Source organism: Passer montanus, unplaced genomic scaffold, assembly GCF_014805655.1.
Source record: "Passer montanus isolate IOZ18808 unplaced genomic scaffold, ASM1480565v1 scaffold70, whole genome shotgun sequence".
NCBI classification, from domain to species: Eukaryota; Metazoa; Chordata; class Aves; order Passeriformes; family Passeridae; genus Passer; species Passer montanus.
The window spans coordinates 3,129,891-3,150,366 of NW_024372148.1; the positions used below are offsets into that span (position 1 = coordinate 3,129,891).

General features: G+C 40.5%; 1 protein-coding gene across 4 annotated transcripts in view; it reads right to left on the bottom strand.

Annotated features, from left to right (window-relative positions):
- LOC120512136 (laminin subunit alpha-3-like) overlaps window positions 1-20,428 on the bottom strand; it is a 68,407-nt gene extending 47,979 nt beyond the window's left edge. Inside the window, exons 1-17 of one of the 4 annotated variants that reach the window (XR_005629946.1) lie at window positions 20,333-20,428; window positions 19,730-19,886; window positions 17,764-17,902; window positions 15,876-16,018; window positions 14,569-14,669; window positions 14,291-14,444; window positions 12,790-12,950; window positions 10,761-10,869; window positions 9,090-9,181; window positions 6,598-6,763; window positions 6,053-6,179; window positions 4,883-5,022; window positions 4,388-4,503; window positions 3,659-3,870; window positions 2,670-2,874; window positions 1,920-2,064; window positions 995-1,135 (exon numbers count right to left, since the gene is read on the bottom strand). Coding sequence is in view for 3 of the 4 variants with exons in the window: in XM_039730123.1 (XP_039586057.1) it covers window positions 995-1,135; window positions 1,920-2,064; window positions 2,670-2,874; window positions 3,659-3,870; window positions 4,388-4,503; window positions 4,883-5,022; window positions 6,053-6,179; window positions 6,598-6,763; window positions 9,090-9,181; window positions 10,761-10,869; window positions 12,790-12,950; window positions 14,291-14,444; window positions 14,569-14,669; window positions 15,876-16,018; window positions 17,443-17,575; window positions 17,764-17,841 (2,223 nt within the window). In the remaining variant the exon portion in view is untranslated. Of the gene's footprint in view, window positions 1-994; window positions 1,136-1,919; window positions 2,065-2,669; window positions 2,875-3,658; window positions 3,871-4,387; window positions 4,504-4,882; window positions 5,023-6,052; window positions 6,180-6,597; window positions 6,764-9,089; window positions 9,182-10,760; window positions 10,870-12,789; window positions 12,951-14,290; window positions 14,445-14,568; window positions 14,670-15,875; window positions 16,019-17,442; window positions 17,576-17,763; window positions 17,903-19,729; window positions 19,887-20,332 lie in introns of those variants that run through there. The other 3 variants (XM_039730123.1, XM_039730124.1, XM_039730125.1) reach the window with 3 other exon arrangements.
- Window positions 20,429-20,476: the final 48 nt, after the last annotated feature.

The window sequence follows — 20,476 nt, forward strand, 5'->3', positions numbered from 1 at the left end:
ATTGTGCACACAAAGCCAAGAATATAATTTGGAGATGCTTTTTAAAGTTCATTACAAAACCAAATCTTTGTCTCTCAAAGACAGAGTTTGGAACAGGTTAACTGTGAGGGATGGGACATGGCACGACATTTTAGAGAGGTAGGCCATGTAGCCTAATATTCTGCCTCTTTAATGCACATTTTATGGCTGTTGTTTCATGGTTTTTTTATCATTATGCTGGAGGAAAGACAGCATAATATGTATGACATACCAGAACAGTTCTGGGTTCTGGTGGATTGCCCTTGACTAGCCAGAGCAAAAAACCAAAAACATAGACATGTTTTCATAAACAGTTTTTGGTGAGGACAAGTAATGACCCGAGGAAATTTTTTACTGATGTCACTTAGGCCACATTTTCACCTTTTGCTTTTAAACAGTAAAGGGTACAATCTGGATTGCATCTAGTCTATGTCCAAACGTTAACTAAACTCCTCATCCACCATTCTAGCTCTCGTCTCTTTTTTTCTCTTGCCTTTTTTCAAGCAGCTGTTGCCTTTTTTTCCAGTCTTCAGCCATTTTACTGTTCATTTATGCTACTAAAATCTTTATCACACTTGATGTCATGTCTTTCAGGGAGGGAAAAAACACAATTTTCACAATCTCTGTAGATTCTGTCACACAATCCTTAAAAACGCATCTAAAATGTAGCCATGTAAAATGATGTGTGCTTATTAAAGATCCTGAAGGAGATCATTGACTTCAATGGTGACAGTTCAAAGATAAAGCAAGCAAGATAAAGGCCAGCTCAACTTCAGTCCAACTATTGACTTGTAAACAAACAGGTGAAAAGGACCATTTCTGCTGAACAGCACTTTCAGACTACTCCTAATCTTAAGAAGGCTGCACTAAATCCTCACTTGGTGAATTGTTCAGAGAATTCTGGAAGAAATCTGGAATTTCCTTAATGGAACAAGCGCAAGTTCATGATAGAAAAGAAAAAAGATCTTTGGTACACCTTGGTTCTACGACGATCCGTGCTGCGACAGCTGCTGGTTGCCCCAAAACAAAAGCAAGGTGTGCATCCCCTGGGGTTAGAAGGGTTCAGATAAAAGGATCCTGGTCTGCAAGTGTCACATGCTGCACCTTCAACATTCTCCTGTTAAGGCATAGGTTCAAAGAAATTTCAGTGTTTTTTTCTTTGCTGAGAGCCCCAAAATTTCCTGCATAGGAAACAAATCTCCTGAAAGAATATATACTTAAATGTATAGAAACAAATGAATGAAAATACGTGGTTGTCTGGATAGGCTATATTACAAATGCAAATAAAACTGTCTTGGAGGTTCTCATAAGCTTTCTTTCCAGTTTATAATCTGAAATGTGAACCACTGAGTAATAAATATTAGTCAGAGACAGCTGGTAACTTCCTTGCCAAAACCCTCCTGCTGGCTTTTGCAAACCCACAATATAAAAGGTCACTTGCGAAAGTTCACATTTATCACATTTAATTATGCAGATCAGAACAAAAGAAGATTTCCTAGCTATAATGATGTGGTAAAATGTCAACTGACATAATATGGCTAAAAATAGCATGGGACTTGGTTAACATCCAAAAGGCAAGATGCAGATGGATAAAGTGGATCTGTGCAGGGTACAGGCTGCTCCAGTGATTCAATGGGCATCTACTCTGCAGCTCTCTAACATCCAGCAAAAACTAAGACCACCTATACAACTGACAAATATTGAAGCCATTATAAAATGGTATTTAATGTTACCATGATAATCTGTGCACATACTGGGAAGTATGATGGCTTTATACAGCTTCATTTAATTTTTACTGGAAGTTTAATGATAAACTCACTTCATTCACCCCATTATATATGAAATAGTCACTGGCATGCAAATGATGCTTATGAGTGCAGAAGTAATTTGATGTATCTGACCTTGCAAAGACAAATTCCTGTCTGGGGATCACAAACATCTGGCTCTGTTCCATCTCTGTTACAGCTACATGGCACACAGTTAGGGAAACCATAAGTTCCAGGAGCACACTGATCACACCGACGTCCTTTTATTCCTGGTTTGCACCTTTATCAACAAACACAGAGGAGACAGTCAACAAGGGAGGTAGGAATGGAGCAGGGAAGGGAAAATAAAACAACAGGTAGGTGGATATCCAAAGAGATTGCATGGCTATTACACGACTTTGAGTTCCACAGAGAAAAAGCAGCAGGTTAGAATTGTTCTCAAATTTTCAATACTGTGATGTTTTAAATGGCCACAGAACTAAGTAGAAATGGATTTGACTTTAAAGGATAAAAATGCTCACAATAGAATTAGACTTCTGCAGCTAATCAGGGCTCGCAGTGCAGAACTATTCACTCTGTACACCAAAGACTAAAACATAGATGCTGAATATAGGTAAGCAGAGCTGGAAGAAGATTCATAGCTGGAAAATGTGCCTGGGCATTACTCAAGGCACGCACCTAGTAACAGAAAAATGGGGAATTGCAAGTATATGAATAATTATAGGGACCACAATCAAAGTTTGGGTTAGTTTACAACTGTTCACAGTGGATAAAAGCCATTTTAGTCACTGAAGAGTGAATAACTTAAATTTTCCATAACCTCTCCAAACACCTGAAAAGCAAACCATTCATACACTGTTTTTAACACACATAACCCAAACTTACTTGCATTGTCCACTGGTTTTGTCACATTCCGGGCTTGCCACATCAACAATTCCTTTTTCTGAGCAGTTGCAGCTCTTGCAGCCAACAAGGGGATGATAGCTGAAGTAATATTTCTCACACACTTCACATTTTGGCTTCACAGTTCGTGGAGGGCAAATGCATTTACCAGTCACGTCATCACAAAGACGCTGCCCACAGTTGCACACTAGATCAAAGAAATTGTTCTACAAATCAATCGCATCTCATAACAATCAACTCTAACTGAATATGCAACAAATACACACAACTGTTATGTATAGAAAACATGACTTTTCTGTCACTAGTTTAAAGTTCAGGGTCATAGAAACCAACTATGTGACTGTTTCAAAGAGCAGGTTTAGTGCTTGGCTCTTTTCCACAGATTGGTTGCTTCACTTCACCACAGACATTGTACCACTTGCCAAAACTGCCAAGGATTAGTTTTGGTCTCAAGGGCCCCACTTTTATAAAGAAAGGTTTATAAACATCAAGTATAGTATCTATGAAAGCAGCTGAGGACTGTTAGTGTAATCTATAGATCTGTTGCTATTATTAACATCAGAGTATGAGGAATTTGGAATGCTGTGTCTCTGATTATCTATGGAAAAGCTTGAAAGTGTAAAATGGGATTAAACATTAACAGCTTGGAAATGAATCAGCAGTCAGCGCAGAAAAAAATCCATTTCACTGAAATAGTGGCAATATGGATTTTAACCAGGTCAGCTGTAAGCCTACTACACTGATCAGACAACACACGCAAAGGCTCACTTCACCATGAGCTAGGTGTGCTTTAGGGGAATGGGATTTCCTCTGCCTTAAACTGGAAACTACGCTATGGTGAAGCTAAAACAGCCTGACCAGCCTCTCACAGGATCAGGCTCTACACAAAGAAAAGCCAGGCTGTGGTACATCTGCAGTAAATTCAGAGGAGTAAGCAGGTGGTCAGGTCTGGAGTGCAAGCACATACTTACACTTGCAAAACGGGAATCCGTAGTAGCCGGTTTGGCACCGGCTGCACTGGCGGCCGATGACATTGGGTCTGCAAGCACACTGCCCTCCCAGGGGGCTGCACCTGGGGCTAGTGGCACCTGCGCTGTGGCAATCACACGGCAGGGCCCCGTTGTTGTAGAAAGCCACCAGTGACCTCACAGAGTCCTTACAGAAGGCCGATGATTGCTTTGGGCTATTTAAATTGAAATATAAATAATGTAAGTGCTGGCACTCAGGATTGGTATGAGAGTGCTTTGCAGTGGTTCAGAAAATTAGGGTTCTGTCTTTCAAACAGTTTGACATAAGGATGGCATCAGCACACATGCAAGGATATACTTTAATTACATGGGGGTGAATATCTTTGAACATGCAGGCAAGAGGTTTTATCATAGCAAGTGTGTATTAGTTGTATCAGTTCAGACATGCCAAGCAGAATACCAAATACCAAAGATGGAAATACCAAAGACAGGAAGCTGACATAGATTTTCCCTTTTGTACTGTGAGCAATAAAGCTCTACCTTTATATTGCATTTGCAATAGAAAGTCATGGAAAAATGACTCATGGAAATTCAATGGGCTAGCATAAGCCATGAAAAGCATTTTAATGTAGCACAATGATAGGGATTTAAGACAGCTCTTTAACACAGAGTAAAAGTAATATTATTCCCAGTTTGTTGTCAATGGTCAGTTTTTTAGAAAGTGATGCTTACTCAATATAAAAACTGTTTCCTCCACATTGGCTGATAAAATCAAATGACTTGTCCACTGTCTTTTTGTCAAGAATTGTGTAACTGTAGGTGTCTGCTGGAACAACTAAGATATTTTCCTTAAAACAATAAGAAAGCTAAATTGTACATTTCAGAGAAAAACAAAAACATATAAGCTAAGGCATTTACATATTTAAATGTTGCTTCATTTAACATTCTGGATTTTTTCAAAACCTTTAAGATTTTAACCAAAAATAAGAAAATAAGCTTTGCATACTGCCCTCAAAGTTGTGATGCTACTAGCAGTGTACAACAAAAACAGTGCAGAGTATCTTAAAAATTTAAAATAAAACCAAAGGCAGTGCAAAAGTGCACTAAAAAATCTGAAACACAACATTAAGAAATTTATTCTTTTTGGCTTTTATCTTTGCATCTATCTCTAAATGAATGGTGAAACTGAGAATAACATTTTCAAGTACATTTACATAATACACATACCAAAACCAGTGTTTTCCCATTGGGTATCATCACTGTAACAGAGACCATGGCTTCAGAAATGTCAAGTTCAATTTGGTTTGCTGCAACCACCTGAACCCGACAACCAGAAGTATGAGGGCAGAATGAAGCATTGAAAGTACCTGAAAGAAAAAATATATTGGGTTTATGTGAGAAGGTTTTGGTTGCAAGCAGGCTACTGGGGTGGGTTCTATGAAAAGCTGTAAGAAGATTCTTCCACGTCCCACAGAGCCAATCCCAGGTCGGCTCCAAGACAGACCCAACACTGGCCAAGGCTGCATCTGACTATGACAGCGCCTCTGGAATAATCTATTTAAGAAACGGGAAAAACCCCAGCTCAACAGCAGGTGCAGCCAGAGAGAAGAGTGAACATGCAAGAGAAACAACTCTGCAGTCACCAAGGCCAGTGAATTCCAGGTGCTGGACCTCTGTAAGAAGATTCTTCCATGTCCCACAGAGCCAATCCCAGGTGGCTCCAAGACAGACCCAACACCGGCCAAGGCTGCATCTGACTGACAGCGCCTCTGGAATAACCTATTTAAGAAACAGGAAAAACCCCAGCTCAACAGCAGGTGCAGCCAGAGAGAAGAGTGAACATGCAAGAGAAACAACTCTGCAGTCACCAAGGCCAGTGAATTCCAGGTGCTGGACCAGAGATCCACCTGCAGCCCATGGAGGAGACCCCCTCAAGAGCAGGTGGATGCACAAATAGGGTCTGTGAATTTCTGGGAGTTCCACACTGCAGCAGTCTCCTAGCATGCCTTGTGACCCCATGGAAGGCACCCACACTGGAGAAGTTCGTGAAGAATTGTCAGCCCAGGAGAATGACTCATGTTGGAAAAGAGGGTGGAGGATTGTCTCCCATGTGAGGGATCCCACACCAAAGCATGGGAAGAGTGTGAGCAGTCCCTTACTGAGGAGGAAGGAACAGAGGCAACCTGTGATGAACTGAGTACAGCCCACATTCTCTGTACCCGTGTGCCACTCAGTGGGAGGAGCTGGAGAAATTTGGGAGTAAAGCTGAGCCAGGAAAAAGCGAAAATTGGAAGGAAAGTGTTTGAAGATTTGGGCACCTGGTGTCCATCCAGGACACAGCTCCATATCCCAAAATGCTAAGAAAGGAAAGGGGCTAGGTCAAATTCAGATGCCTACCTGACCACATACGTCCTGCATTCACATGGACTTGTACAGAGAACACCGGGTGTGCCGGCTGATAAAAATGTACCACAAATACATATCTGCCCAAGTGGGGCACTCTGCCACTCAAGGTGATCTGGTTCTGGAGAAACAAGAACAGCTCTGGTATTAAATCACAGAATCACAAAAGAGATTTGTTTTGTGGAACATTCTCGGGCCTATCAGCTGTGCTCAGTGCCCCCTACCTGCAGTGAAAGAGAGGGGACTTAGCATCTCTCAGCAAGTTCAATGCTTAAAACTGCAGGCTCTGTTTGCCTGCCAAGCACATTTAACATTCTTCAACAGTCTATGAGACTGTTGTGTAGTTCAGAAAGAAGCTGGTGTTTGGGGCTTTCCCCCTCCCCCCATTCCTAATATTGTCTCTGTGGCTTACTCAGTTTGAAACATTTTCATCATATCACATCAACTAGTTTTGATTATCTTACAGAATTTCATCCATTTAACTTCACTAAGAACATACCTTGTGACTTGCAAAACAAAGTTTTCAAAATATGAGGTACCTGTAATGGTGTGAAGGTGACTCCATGAACTGAACCAGCAGGTAAAGTGGCACTCAATGGATCATAGAGTATATTCTCCTGTACTTCAGAAATTGTCCCATCTTTGAATGCATCCAGAACCAAAGCTCCTGGTGAAGTCTCAAAAACTGAGGGAATGCATGCTGCACTAAACACAGAACCACAGTAATCATCCTTGGGGTCAGGAGAAAGTTTTAATCATAACAGGAAAGGCTGCTTACTTTAAAAAGTCATTGTAGTAGACTGCATTGTAATTGATAATGCAATAATAACTCCTGTACCTATTGGGATTCTTTGTGAATGATCAGAAAGTAAATGAAAACAAGAGGTATGGATTTAACTTCCACAAGAAGGGGAAAGTGTGTACACTTTTAACATATTAATGGATTTTATTCACACAAAATCTCCATAACTAAATTTCAGTGGAAAGAATTTGCTAAGGAAGAGGAAACTTAAGGGAATCAGAAGCACTAAAAATTAAATACATTTTAGTTAATCCAGTTAGTTACATTCACCAGAATCTGTACTAATATTGAATTCTCAGTTCTACAAATATTTATGTAGGTGTATCCTTTAAACATGCAAGTTTTCCCACTGAAGTCAATGGGACTACTTAAGTATTTAGAAGTTAAGTATATACTCAAATATTTGTAGAACTAGAGCCAAAATAAATAACAGTACTCCTTGAAAGCACCCTTATTCATTCACTGCTGTGTTTAACTATTTCTTCTTTGGCATATTTAATCCTGGGATTGAGAAGAATTTTCCAAGACTGCAGGATAAAATATTTTTGGGGGTTTCCTGGTTGTATTTGTTCACTTCTAGTAAGTACTCAACAGACAATGATTAATCTTTGCTCAAGACAGGCCCAGAACTGGAATAGCAAGTATGTTTCAGGGCCAGAACTGAGATGTATTTGCCAGGCCTGTGTGAGAAATCATGCAGCATCCACTTACAATACTGTCAAACTGAGCCAAACCTCCGCATCTTTCAACTTGATGAACTTAAACACTTTCAGGAAAGCAAAAATGCTACCAGATAACAATAAAAGCAAAACAAAAGCCTACAGCAAACAATGCAAATGTAACAAGAGTTTAAAAAAATACCCAACACAAAACCAAATAAAATATGTACGTTTCTACATAGGTTTTATTTTTAATCATATTTTTCACCCATCCTCTTTCCCTTTTTTACTCAAAATATAAATGCCTGTATTTGCAAAGTAACTTTGGTGCAAGGACAAGTATTTTCAGTCTTAGAAAGCTGCTCTCAGTGGTAACACTGAGCAGGAGAATTAAAGCTGTGATTCAATGCTATGCATGCTTGGAAACCAAGCACAGTCACATGTTTTTATCCAATTTACTATCCAGATTTTTCTGCTTTCTGTTTTAATTCAAGCATTCTATTAGAAGCTACCATTTGGAAAACTATTAGAGCAAATCACCAACTCTTTTTGCCTCTTAAGTCCTGCAAATGACATTTACTTTTATTTTGAGAACCTTCCCACTGCTAGATCAGTAGGAAGAAAGCTTTAGGAGTAGGCATCACGAGGCACATCCTGGGGAGTGCAGCAGGCACTGAAATGTGGAGGTCCCTAATTTGGAAGCTGCAGTGACAGTTCCTCTCTGTCCCAAAGAACAAAAGATGGGGAGGGGAAAGCTTCAACAGGACAGAAGAGATGCTCTGCAGAACCCTGACCACTGGGGAAGGCAAGGTTCAGGTTCAGATCATCACAGCAAGACAAGAGCTACCAGCCTGGATAAACCAAGCAGTATGAGTCCCCTAATTACTGGTCCTATAAAGTATGATGGAGAAGAAGGATCAGCTGGCATTACTGTGTGAGGTAAACGATGAGGGCACACGTACCCTAAGGCCCCACAATGCCAGGGAACAGGGAATGGCTTGTTTGGGAAGCAGGGGTTTACATGTTGAGTAATTTGAGTGACGAGGGCACACGTACCCTAAGGGCCCCACAATGCCACAGAACAGGGAATGGCTTGTTTGGGAAGCAGGGGTTTACACGTTGAGTAATTTGAGGCTGCCAAGTTGTGCCTCAAAGGGCAGTCACATCCCACACCTAGTGACAAACTAAAGCCATTTTGGGACAGCTGAAGCAGTAACATGAAGAAGAAAACTCCAATGGAACAGTAAGCATTTCAGGCCACTAAGGTAGGACTGATTTTCCAGCTTGGACACCTGTCATACTGGATGGTGTGTGAAAGATGCATGTTTTCTCACACATCAGCACTAGGAAGTTCAGATGGGCCAGGAAAAGGCTGTTAACAAAATTCTGTGCAAGTACAGTCCAGATTAACACTAACATTTCAGATTCTTTACAAAGACTACTTTACAGAAGTGGCCTACAAATCACCTGTGAGTCACTGAGTAAAGCTTCACTCAAAAAAATCAAAACACCATTTACTCTACCTTTCAAGAATGCCCCCAGATAAGAAGGATAAAACCAAGCAAGTTACCTTCCATCACTCCTGTAAGCAGCTATGCACTGTACTTTAGGATCCACGTACTCTGGAGAAAATTCTTCAGCTGATATAATACAGACCTTGTGCTGAAAGATAAGCACAAGGCACAATTAATATCATAAATAACAAGGCCAGGCCTGAACAGGAAGGATGAAGCCTAATTTTAGCACAGGGAGATATGAGCCCAAAGCCATGTTCTGTCATGGACCTCCCACAAGATTTTGGATCCCTTTACCTCCCTGCACACCTCAGTGCCTCAGGGTTAAATAGCATTTTTCTGTCAAGGGAGTATTGGCTGTTCAGGAGGGAAATAACTAAAAGATAAGCATATATATGTGCTCAGTGCCTCAGGGCTAAATAGCATTTTTCTGTCAAGGGAATATTGGCTGTTCAGGAGGGAAATAACTAAAAGATAAGCACATGTATCTGTGGTAAAGGGAAAGACCAGCTCAAAGGCTGAGAAGCAAGGCAAGGAATGTATATATATGTGGTAAAGGAAAAGACAGAAGACCAGCTCAAAGGCTGAGAAGCAAGGCAAGGAATGTAGAGAGGTAGGAGGGAAAAGCCCTTAGGGACTTTTGGACCTTGGGGGAACTCCCAGACTTTCTCAAATAAAGGCACAAACACTTGCTTGTGCAAAGTCCATGGGAGTGAGTTGCAGTGACACCAGGACTTCTCTGCCAGAATCCAGAACTCATTTCAAAATAAGCAAGCTCTCATATGGGATATTTTTATTTTAACTAAAAGTAGACATGGACAAACAAATCTGTGGTAGTCCTGCTGTACCAATGGTGGCAAGGACATAAGGGAAAGCACTGGAGGTGGCTACCATTTGCCTCTACTCTGCATGAAGGGAACACACAAGTGTCTTTAACCCCAAAACTGCTGCCACTGACTTCATGATCAGTGTCTACATACCAGAAGCACTTCTTTTCCCCTTTCCCATCTTTTGCTAAGTGCAGACTTTACAATTTAAGATTGTGAAGGTCGGATCTTGTTAGCACAGCAGTTGCTGCAGGAAGCTAACAGAAAATGTAAAAGGTATTAGTTTACACTGACTCATGAAGTGAAGAAAGCATGTATCAGCTGTTAGTCCTAATAATTGTTACTAGTTGGGTTGAAGCTCAAGATTTTAAAAACTCTTGTGTTTGTAAAATAGAAAGCAGATAAAATTCACTCTCCAGAAAAGTATATTCCTGATGTGGCCAAAAGAGGTCAGTGAAGGCTTTTTATTTAAAATACCTAAAAGCTATATGATTAATGAATGCATTTATTACCTGAACTTTGTAAGAAATACAGGAAACTCCTACATGGGTTTTGAGGATTTAGAAAAAATGAAAGATTAAAAAAAGACAATAAAAGATCATGTATAAAAGCTACCAGAATATGTTTCCTCTGAAATTTACTCATAGAAGAGAAAGGGGAACTGAAATAAAGCACCAGAAAGCTGGAAAAAACCTTGCCAATAAAGGCAAACTTCTGTTTGTCTTTGAAACTGACAAGTGTGCCTCAGCATTCTGAGGTGTATATGAAGTATATTTAGTCAAGCATCTAACATACATAATTTCACATTACCTTATAGAATGTGAACATGGGGAAACAAATATCTTTGTTTACCCCAACAAGAAACAAGTATTACAAAGGGAAAAGGAAATGACAACTTACCAGAAGAAAATTACTTGCTGATGCCTTCAGACGTATCTTTGTGTCTGCTAGAAGGTCATAGGCTGCGACACGATTCCTGTCATCAACTACAACGCTGCGACAGAGGAAACTGAGACAAAGCAGGATTAAGGATGAGCCTGCTGGCATTGCCACGTTGTGTAGGCTGTCACCTAGCTTCACTGCCTGGCTGTTGGCTAGCCACAGCACCTGGCCCTCCTGCTGGACCATAACTAAGCTGCCCGTGGCCACTGCGGAACATGCACTGTCCTCGCCAGTGAGACAGGATCTACCATGTATAAAACACTGCTTGTCCCGGGTGGGTTAGAGCTGAAGCCTCCAGATCTCAGCTCAGACACCCACTTGAGCTCCTGGCTTAAGTAGGATGTGGACAGACAGCCACACATAGGTGCCACCTACAGACATTTTCACACTGTGTAACGTGTGTAACTAATATTCTCCTGCCTGGGCCGTGCTCCTTGGGGTGTCAGCACACACCAGTTGTCCCTTTCCACCACTGCCATGTGCCTCTGAGGATGTGAATCAGCAACTCTTGCACACACACTGGGCAAGGCCTGACTTCGGAAGCTATTCTGTTCACTGAGATACTCCTCAATGCAAGTGGAAAAAAAAAAAGGTTTGCCTCCTCTACAAACCAAAAAATGTGGAAGTTTTGCTCTTGTTTAAAGCATAGATCAGAAAAAAATGTCCCTAGCTTAGGGCTAGGGACATGTAAAACTAGAGAAATATAGGTGCCTTACTCATGATTTGCTCAAAGCCTATGATGTTTTATTCTCTTACCATGTTTTATTCAGAACACTCAAGCTCACTGAGCTGTAAGAATGTCTGGCACAATATATTACAAATTCTACTAGTTACAGTTATCTACATGTACCTCACTATGCCATTGCTTGATTTATTTTTTATCAGAAGAGACTTGCACCTTCCTGTTTGGGAAAGATGACACAGCACCTCACTCACAATGTGACCTCTCAGTTCATGCAGAATGTCTGCAGAAGGGATTTGCTGCATTGCTACATTAAAGCAGCAAGGGCTTTCTTTGCGTTTCCATGAATACATTTCTAATGTATCCTATAAACAAGTATGTTCAAAATCAGCCCATAAAATGTGGGTGTTTGGGGAAAAAAAACAAAACCCCAGTAAAATGGAAGATTTATAGCAAGAAGTTTGGGGCTCAAAGTGTTATGTAACAGGCTAAAATAAGAGCTTTCCCCAGCAATAACCTGACAAGGTCACTGCTCCACATGGCTGTGCTCTGTATGACAAGCATGCTGATGAAAATGATTTTTTTTTTTACTGAATAATTTCATCCTGAATATCCCTAAGCCTCTATTCTGCCAAACAGTTGGCTCATGGGAGTAAAGGCTGCATGTCTGTAGTCCCCTGGCACTGGGTAGCTCTCCCAAGGGCTCAAAATAAGCTGAGATGCTCAAGTGTTAAAGACAATCTCACTCAGGACAGACAAAATCTCTTGTGCAGAAACATCTGCAGTAACCTCATCAGTCAGCAAAGATAAAGAAGCATTTGGCTGAAGACCTTGCCTGCAGCCTAACAGCCAGAGGATGGCTACAGGCAGAATTTCAGAGACCTTTATGCTTCTGCCTCAGCAAATCCTGTTGGAAATGGTGGGAATACTCTTGTAAAAGTGGCTGCTGCATTTTTTATAGCCAAAGCCCTTGGACACAACTTTAACTGAAGAAAATCAGTGCAGGCATCTGCAGCCAACAGCAATGCTCTTCCACTGGACTTGGAGATTAGTAGTTTATAAGGATTAAAAAACATATATCAAAAAGTAACCCTTTGAATAGGAAAACAATTCATTGGAGCAGTAGCAATATTTAATGAGCTTACTGCATGAAGAGAATTAAAAACCTCTACAAAATCCACAATTCTGCACTTGCTTTTAAATCACCCTAAAACTTGAACAATCTACATGGTAGAATGGATTCAAATACATAAAAAGTATAACTACATTCCAAATGCTTTTAGTGATTATTTCAGAAATTCTTACCTATATTTACAACTGTATATTCTTACTCTGCCTTCAGTGACAGGTCCAGGGCTATGCACTGTTACCTCTGCAGTGTTCATCTGATCCTCCTCATTGGCATATTCAAAAACCAGAACATAGCGACCCACTTGAGGAACATTTATGGTCATCTCTAAATTGACCTGGATCAAAAGAATTGAAAAACAAAAAAGGAGTTAAATCTGTCACTCCCATTTCTTGCAGGAAGCTCCCATTTCCTGCTCTTTTGGCTGCTCAGCATTAGCCCAGAGTCAGTCCTGCAGAGTCTCAACAGAAGACATCCATCAGAATGCAAGCAATGCTTATAAATATCACTTTGTCCTCTAACAAGAGTCAAACAAGTTCAAGAAGCAGCTGCCATTATAACAGCTCTAGGAAAGCTGTAAAATAACCCAGGGAAATTGCTATATTATTATTTCTCTTTAGCAGAAAGGGAAAAACTGTTATGATGCTAAAAAATTGTCACCATCATCTCTAAGCTATCCTTAACAACATACAAGAACTGAGTTTACTTCTACACTGAAAAAATATTTCCAGGAACACAAAATTCCTACTATAGCAATGCTGTATTTTGATTCCCTACTCCCTGAAGAGTGAAAGCATCTTCTCCAGCAAACAATAACACTTTGAAGCATCAAGTTTTTCTTTTAGGTTTCTTACACAAAATAGTTAACACAAAAGTTGATGCAAAATATTTCTAAGTAGTTAAGTGCTGTGGTTATAAAGGTTTTGCTTCAGTTGACTACATAATTATTTTCAAATTTTTCTCAGTATTTCCTTAGGCTACAAACACTTAAACATGTAAATAATTCTGTCAACAGCCCTCTTGACTTCACTGCAATTATTCATACCAGTAAATTTTGCACATGCATCAGTGATGAAGCACCAGAGCCTGTGGCATGTGAGTGTTCTCACTGTACTTGATATTTTTAAAAGAACTATCAAAGCACAGCAATAGAGGCCATAACCACTTTACATTATTATCACCTACTACAATACCTTACTTTTTGCCAAACACACTTCTACTAGATCTTCTCATTTCACAAAACATGTTTTGCTTTCAAAGGACCTACAACAGTGGCATAATTGCTTCTGCTTGTTTTTCAGTAAAGCAAAAATTTTACCTAAGTGTAGCTATTTAAGAAAAAATATTAATTTAGAGTGATGTACATATGCCATTTCTGCTGACAAGTCATTATGTCATTTCTTCTGAACAATCCCAGTATGCCTAAAGGAGAAGGATTTTTATTTAATGAAATGCTTTTAGCAGAGTGGAATGTCCACTCCAGTCACAGTTATAAATCTGCCTACACTGATACTTGCACATAGTTTTGTGTAAAATGCAGAGCTTGGTGCCAAGTCAGTTTTAGGGATGTGTTAAGATCTGAAAATCCTGAGCTGTAAATCTGCAACCATTTTAGTCTGGTAGGTTTATAGTCAGAGGGGCACAGATGGGACTGCAATTAGCAGGCAGGAACCTGACCTCTCTTCCACTGATGTGGGCCATCACAGGCTGACTGGGAGCTGGCTGTCGCACAGGTATTCCTCTGGACTCTCCCCCGTGTCTGAAATGCACTGCCTCCAAACCAAGGACACAGGAAAATCTGCCCAGGGGCAAATGCTGATAGAGCAAGCAGCTTATACAAAAAAAAAAAAGACAAGACACCAAACAAAACACAGGATTATTATTGTTTTCAAGTGCAGCAGGATGATAACAAAATAATCCAAGGCACTGGTTTAGGCTGTATCATATCTACTGACTGTTCTGCTGAAGCAGGCCCGGGATGCGCACAAGGCTCCGTAACGCGGATCTGCAACAGCGATGCCTCGTAGTAATCGCTAGGTAACAGCACCAGATAATCCTAAGAACAAAGAATACAACAAATGCTAAAGCATTCAAACAACGATAAAAAGAACATCTCCAGGCTTTCAGAACGTAACAATGAATGAAAACAATCACATAAACAATTTGTACAGAGGGTATCTGCAAGATGTAGGCTGTCCTTTTTCTGTTACTACTTGGGCCAATAACATCAGAATGTGATTCCCTAACCCTGTAATCTCAGAAAGTTGGCATGAAGGCAGCTGTCTGTGATCAGGGAAACTCTGAAGCTCCTTTTCCCTGATGTGCTGTACAAGGCAGTGCACTGAAGGGAGCTTCCCTGCAGCTCAGTAACACACAGCCAGACCCCCGCAATTTTTCATCCATGAGTGCAATCCACAAACACATCTCAACTCTGGGTAAGTTTTCATTCTGCCTTACTTACTTAAATTAATACATTAGAGTTTAAGTATAACAACTGTTAATGTGAGAACATGATGGACTAAGATTATCAATATATACCTTTTGGAAGGTATTAGTGAAAAAACCCAGCACAATAACACTGTCACTTTCAGCAAGAAATATATTTGCAAGCTCTTTACTAACATTTCATGTGGCATTCCATAAATTTAACACAGCCCCAGGCTTAATGACTAGAGGCACCGCTTTTTAATCCCTGTACAAAATACGTAAGAATTTCAGTATGCTGTCTTTGTGATCATACCTATTTAAGGTTTTTCATAAATGATCATCTCAAACAATTCCTCTTCCTTTAGCAATTTCTTAGAACCGCTACTAGAAAATTTTTCAGTTTTTCAGTGAATGAAAGCAGAGAAAAGACAGGAGGATAAAAGCAGTCAGAAACTGACCTTAATGCAGCCTGTCTTACAATACTCTTATGAAGATTTTTTTTTTGTCAAGAAACTAAGGTCTTGTCTGAGCTAAGCTCTAGACACAAAATCTGATGTTACTAATTTTTATGAGCAGTTATGCTTTGTGCTATATATTAATAATACCTTATCATCTGAAGGTATGCATTCCAGACAGACCTAAAGTCTGTAAGGAGAAGAAAGATTAGAGCAGGAGAAAAAAAAATAAAGAGGCAGAAGAGTAAATTTTTGTAATTGTATTCTGTTCCTTGCACTAGTACTGAATTTCACCTCCTTGCAGGGTTGAAGAACACAACTCCAGAGCAGTAACTTCATGACAACCTTCAAGCCGTTTTTTACCTCAATTGTTTTCTTACCAAGAGGACTTCCTCTGCAATTATATTGACAGTCCACATGCCTGGAGCCAGTGAGAAAGGCTCTGTGGAGCTTTTTCCTGGGATTGTGATAAAAGCTGGCTCCTTGCTGGGTGGGAAGACAAACTCTTTGCTCTGAGCAGCCCCTGCCAGAAAAAAAAAAAAAAATTAAGCAAAAAGCATACGTGACTGTAAAATGTCCCTACTTGCTTAGTGGGCTGGACTGATAATTTGATCCATTAAACTTTGTTTGACGGGAGTTGTTCAATGATTTTCAGTCAACACGCATTAGCAATGCACTTGACCAGACATAGAGCTATGCAGCGGTTGCTGTTTTCATTCTTATTACTCTTGAGCAAATTGGTACAGAAAAACAGAGCTCTTCCCCTGCAATGGCCAATTTTGCAATATCTGAAATGGTCACTTTTTCAGTTTCCCCTTCCATAATTTTCCATTCAACCTCTCTCTGCACTGACTCTCAATATATTCAACTGACATTTCATATTCTCATGTGACTAAGTCAAATACTTCAGGTGTTGGAGGTTCTCAGCACCATCTAAAATGTTTATTACAGACAAATAACTTCTAGGCAGAGATGATGGGCCAGTTGTGGATGCCTCATCCCTGGCAGTGTTGAAGGCCAAGCTGGATGGGGCTCTGAGCAGCCTGGTCTAGTGGAAGGTGTCCCTGCCCATTGTAGGGGGCTGGAACTGGATGATTTTTAAAAGCCCCCTTTTACCCAGGCAATTCTGTGACTCTGTGTACTACAGAAATAAAGCTGTGGTATGCTTTGTCAAATAGAAGTCATGAGGATCGACTGTTATGGATATTAAAGGTCTCCTCTTTGGAGATCCCGGACACAGACAAAATCTGGTTCTCTGCCTCCCAGCCATTAGAAGCCAGTGATGACCATAAATTTCTGCCACTCTGCTGAATGGTGTCTGTGAAGTCTTCAGTTTTGTCTTACTTGAATTTCTAAAAGGATCTATAACTTTATTCCTCTCAATAAGGCAGGAATAGCAAGACATAATTCTGCACATAGGCCTGGTATACCCCTACCATTCAAAGGATATGGAGTAACTACTTTTATCAGGGCCTGAAAGGCATCACATGTCTTTGAGGTCTGTAATCAGAACTAACTTGATAGACTGGATTCATCATTTTAAACAAACCCTAATCATTGAATGAAGGCAAAAGCCACATTTAAAACTTTAATATTAAAGGCAAGTAAAACAAATAGTATTGCTGTTTGTAACAAAGGTGTTGTTATCTCTTCTTTAAAAGCTTCATAAAACCCACAGTTCAGAGCTTCCAAGTACAGGACTGAAAGTACGAAGTGTGGCAAGCATTTGAAGAAACAAATGCTGATTCCTACTGCAAGCAGGAGTTTCATGCAAACACAGCCACATCAATTACACAGCAAAAATGTACGAGGAGAAGCCCAAAAGCACTGACACTGTTAAAAGTGATGCCTTTTAAGCAACATTAAAGACTTGACTTGGGTGCATCTTGGAAAGCCTTCTCTCATCTAGCATTGACCTGAGCTGTTGCACTGCTGAGTTAGACCTACCTGCTCCAGGCTGAGACTGCCAAGCAGATATGCGAGCAGATAATGTTCCCCCTCCAGGGTTAATATACCTCAGGATAATGCGATATAAGTAGAGGTTTGATTTTTCCACATTCAAAGTTATCCTCACTTCACTCTGAAAAATGGAAGTTAATAAACAAAAACAGCCATAAAGTGCTGAATGGAGGAACAGTCAGAAGCCATGCAAGCACCAGACTAAAGTCCTACAGGAAAGAGGCACATGCAGAAAATATAATGGCATGGCAATGCTGGTGTATGACAGAGGAAGACAGGGAAGCCTAGTGAGAAAATTAATTCACTTACAAGTATAATTAGTGCCAATATGTTTTCCCTCAGCAACTGAGATCTTCCCTTTAGAGCTTTTTGAGCCCAGGCTGACATAGTGGAGGACTAGGTGGAAGAGCTTAGGGGAAGCCACAGTGATAGGCATAACCACCTCTGGCTGGGAAAAATAAAAAAGAAAGGGAGAAAGGAGGAATGGAAAGTACATTACTTGTTACTATCACCCACAGAAAGAAAAACCACTTGGCAAAGACAAAAAGGCATGGGCAGCTTACAAAAGAGCATAGAACAAAATCTCCTGTGAAATAAAACTCTGGTTGAATATCAGCTGATCCAGAAGGACACGGAATGGCTCAACTAACATCTGTGTTAGTGTGAAACAACAATAGTATTTTACTGTTATTTTCCCCACTCGTGCCATAAAGGAGGCATATGGCTGTTGATATTCCTGCCTTTCCAAGGAACAGGCCACAATCAGTGATCCTAGTCTGAGATCCCACAGCATGCAGGCACCTCAGACTGCCACTGAAACTGCTGATCCTCTACTGGATCCTACAGTTGCTTAGAGCTGCAATACCAGGAATGCTGTCCTTGTCCTGGGGCTGAACTGACACCTCTCAAACCCACAGAATTCTCTGCATTTGCACAGCCCCATTATTTAGTTTTCAGTAAAACTAAAAGACATGTTAAGAGTCAGTGGTGGATTAGGAAAAAACAGGATTGCACCAATCTCATGGGGTGTTTTTTTTTATTTCCATCCAAAATCCTAAAGCTCCTCTCACTATCCAGTTCCCACCAGTTCACCCATCACAACCCACCTGCTGTCCCTTTCCAAGCTACTTGGGGTACAGTGACCTCCCCACCACTGTGGTCCACTCTGCTTCCCCAAATGCAAATGCTTTTTCTGTTTCCCACATCTGAGAACAGAATGCCCATGGAAAAGAAATGCAAAAAGCAGGTGAATTAGAAAGCAGGCATTAAGAAATCACAGATACCAAAGAGTTGCCTTCATTTACAAATGTGGAATAATACTGAAAATTCAGAAATTATCTAGGATTAAAAACCCCAAGACCAAAACAACAAAAGAAGAAAGACTGCAAAATGAAAAACAAAGGAAATCATTGTGCAATGGTTATGTGCTTTTGTCCCATGCTATAGTGATTCATTAGTCCCTGGACTAATGCTGGACTATACCAAAGACCTACTTTCAAGATGACTGAACAAATCCCATTTACTGCTCAAATTTACTGTTTTAAAATTCTGCTTATTTTGATCAGCAGTTCAATCCAAAATCAGAAGGGCCCACCTCAGAGAAATTATGGTGACTTTCTACCTGTGGTTTACTTATTCCCTCAGCTGTTGTTTAGTTTATTCATAGTCTGTCATGAAACTAAAATAAATGTTGCCAATATGCCCCTGCTCCCAGTTTCTTTACTGAACCACACATTTTCCTGTTTGCTGTATTGTGAAGGTATCATTCATAATAAAAGCTGGCACCTCTCTCTTCTCTACCCAATGTAGAGTTCAAGTGTAAGAGGACTTCAGTGACAGCACTTGGAATTCTCCTGAAAATCTCGTGGATACAGATTGTCATGGACCTGTGCAATTCAAATTATTTAGCCAAGCATTAATCTTCTACTGTTCCCACTGTTCTTGGCATGACATGAGTTTCTGCACTTAGTGTTATATACTTTAAAGCCATAAATTCCCTCTTTACAGCTGTCTCACAAAAAAAAAAAAACAACCTCAAAGAACATTTCTGAAGAAGGTGTATTTGCACAAGCAACAGGCAAATGACCTGACAAAAATACCAACATTCACTAATCCAAACAGCAAGATAGTGCCAAAGGGTTTGGATTAGTCAGACCCTGTTCTTTTTTGTCTTTTTTCCATGGCCTTCCACACACATACTAGTATTACAAAGACATGTGCAATGCACTTTTGTTTTCATTTCCACCCCAAAGTCTTGAGTGAAATACCAGCTTACTTGTATAGAGGACATCTGCACATATCCTCTCCAACTGAAGCTAGGAAATTCCTGAGGATCATAGCCAAACTGAATTTTCTCTCCTTGGACAGTAGTACCATCTTCAATCTCAAACTTCATGTGGTGCAGATCAGGAAAAAAATAGTTTTCTTCAGGCCTTTCAAGAAGGGAAAAAACCCACAACAAATCAGCAAAGAATTGCCAGTCATTTATGACCTACATCTAAGGGCAAAAAGCAGTGGGAGGGAGGTGATCTACTGATGACTGAGGAATTCTGACACCAGCTCATAGATTCAAGACAGCTGGTTAGAGGGATGCAATGAGAATTTTCTTTCCAGAAGCTTTTTCAGCTTTCATACATTTTCCTATACAACTCTTGATAGATAACTGGTATAGGTTAGATAACTGCAAAACTGGTATTGGATATTTAAGGAGACAAGTCAGAAAATCTTATCAAAACATAAGAAGCAAACTTCCCAGGAAAAAATTAATATCAATAACCAGTGCAATTTACCAAGTTAATCATCAACAAACCCAGAATGTCACACAAAAGCCTAACAAGGGGCTGTGCTGAAGCTGTGCCAGGAGCCCAGCTGGACTCACTCCTCACAGGTGGTGCCCACGACGTGTGCCCTGCACTGGCAGCTGCCCCAGGGCTGGGAGCAGGCTGGGCTCAGGGATCCTCCAACATCACACCGGCAGCCTGGCACGCCAAGAGCAGAAGCCAACCAGGAAAAGAGAGATGAA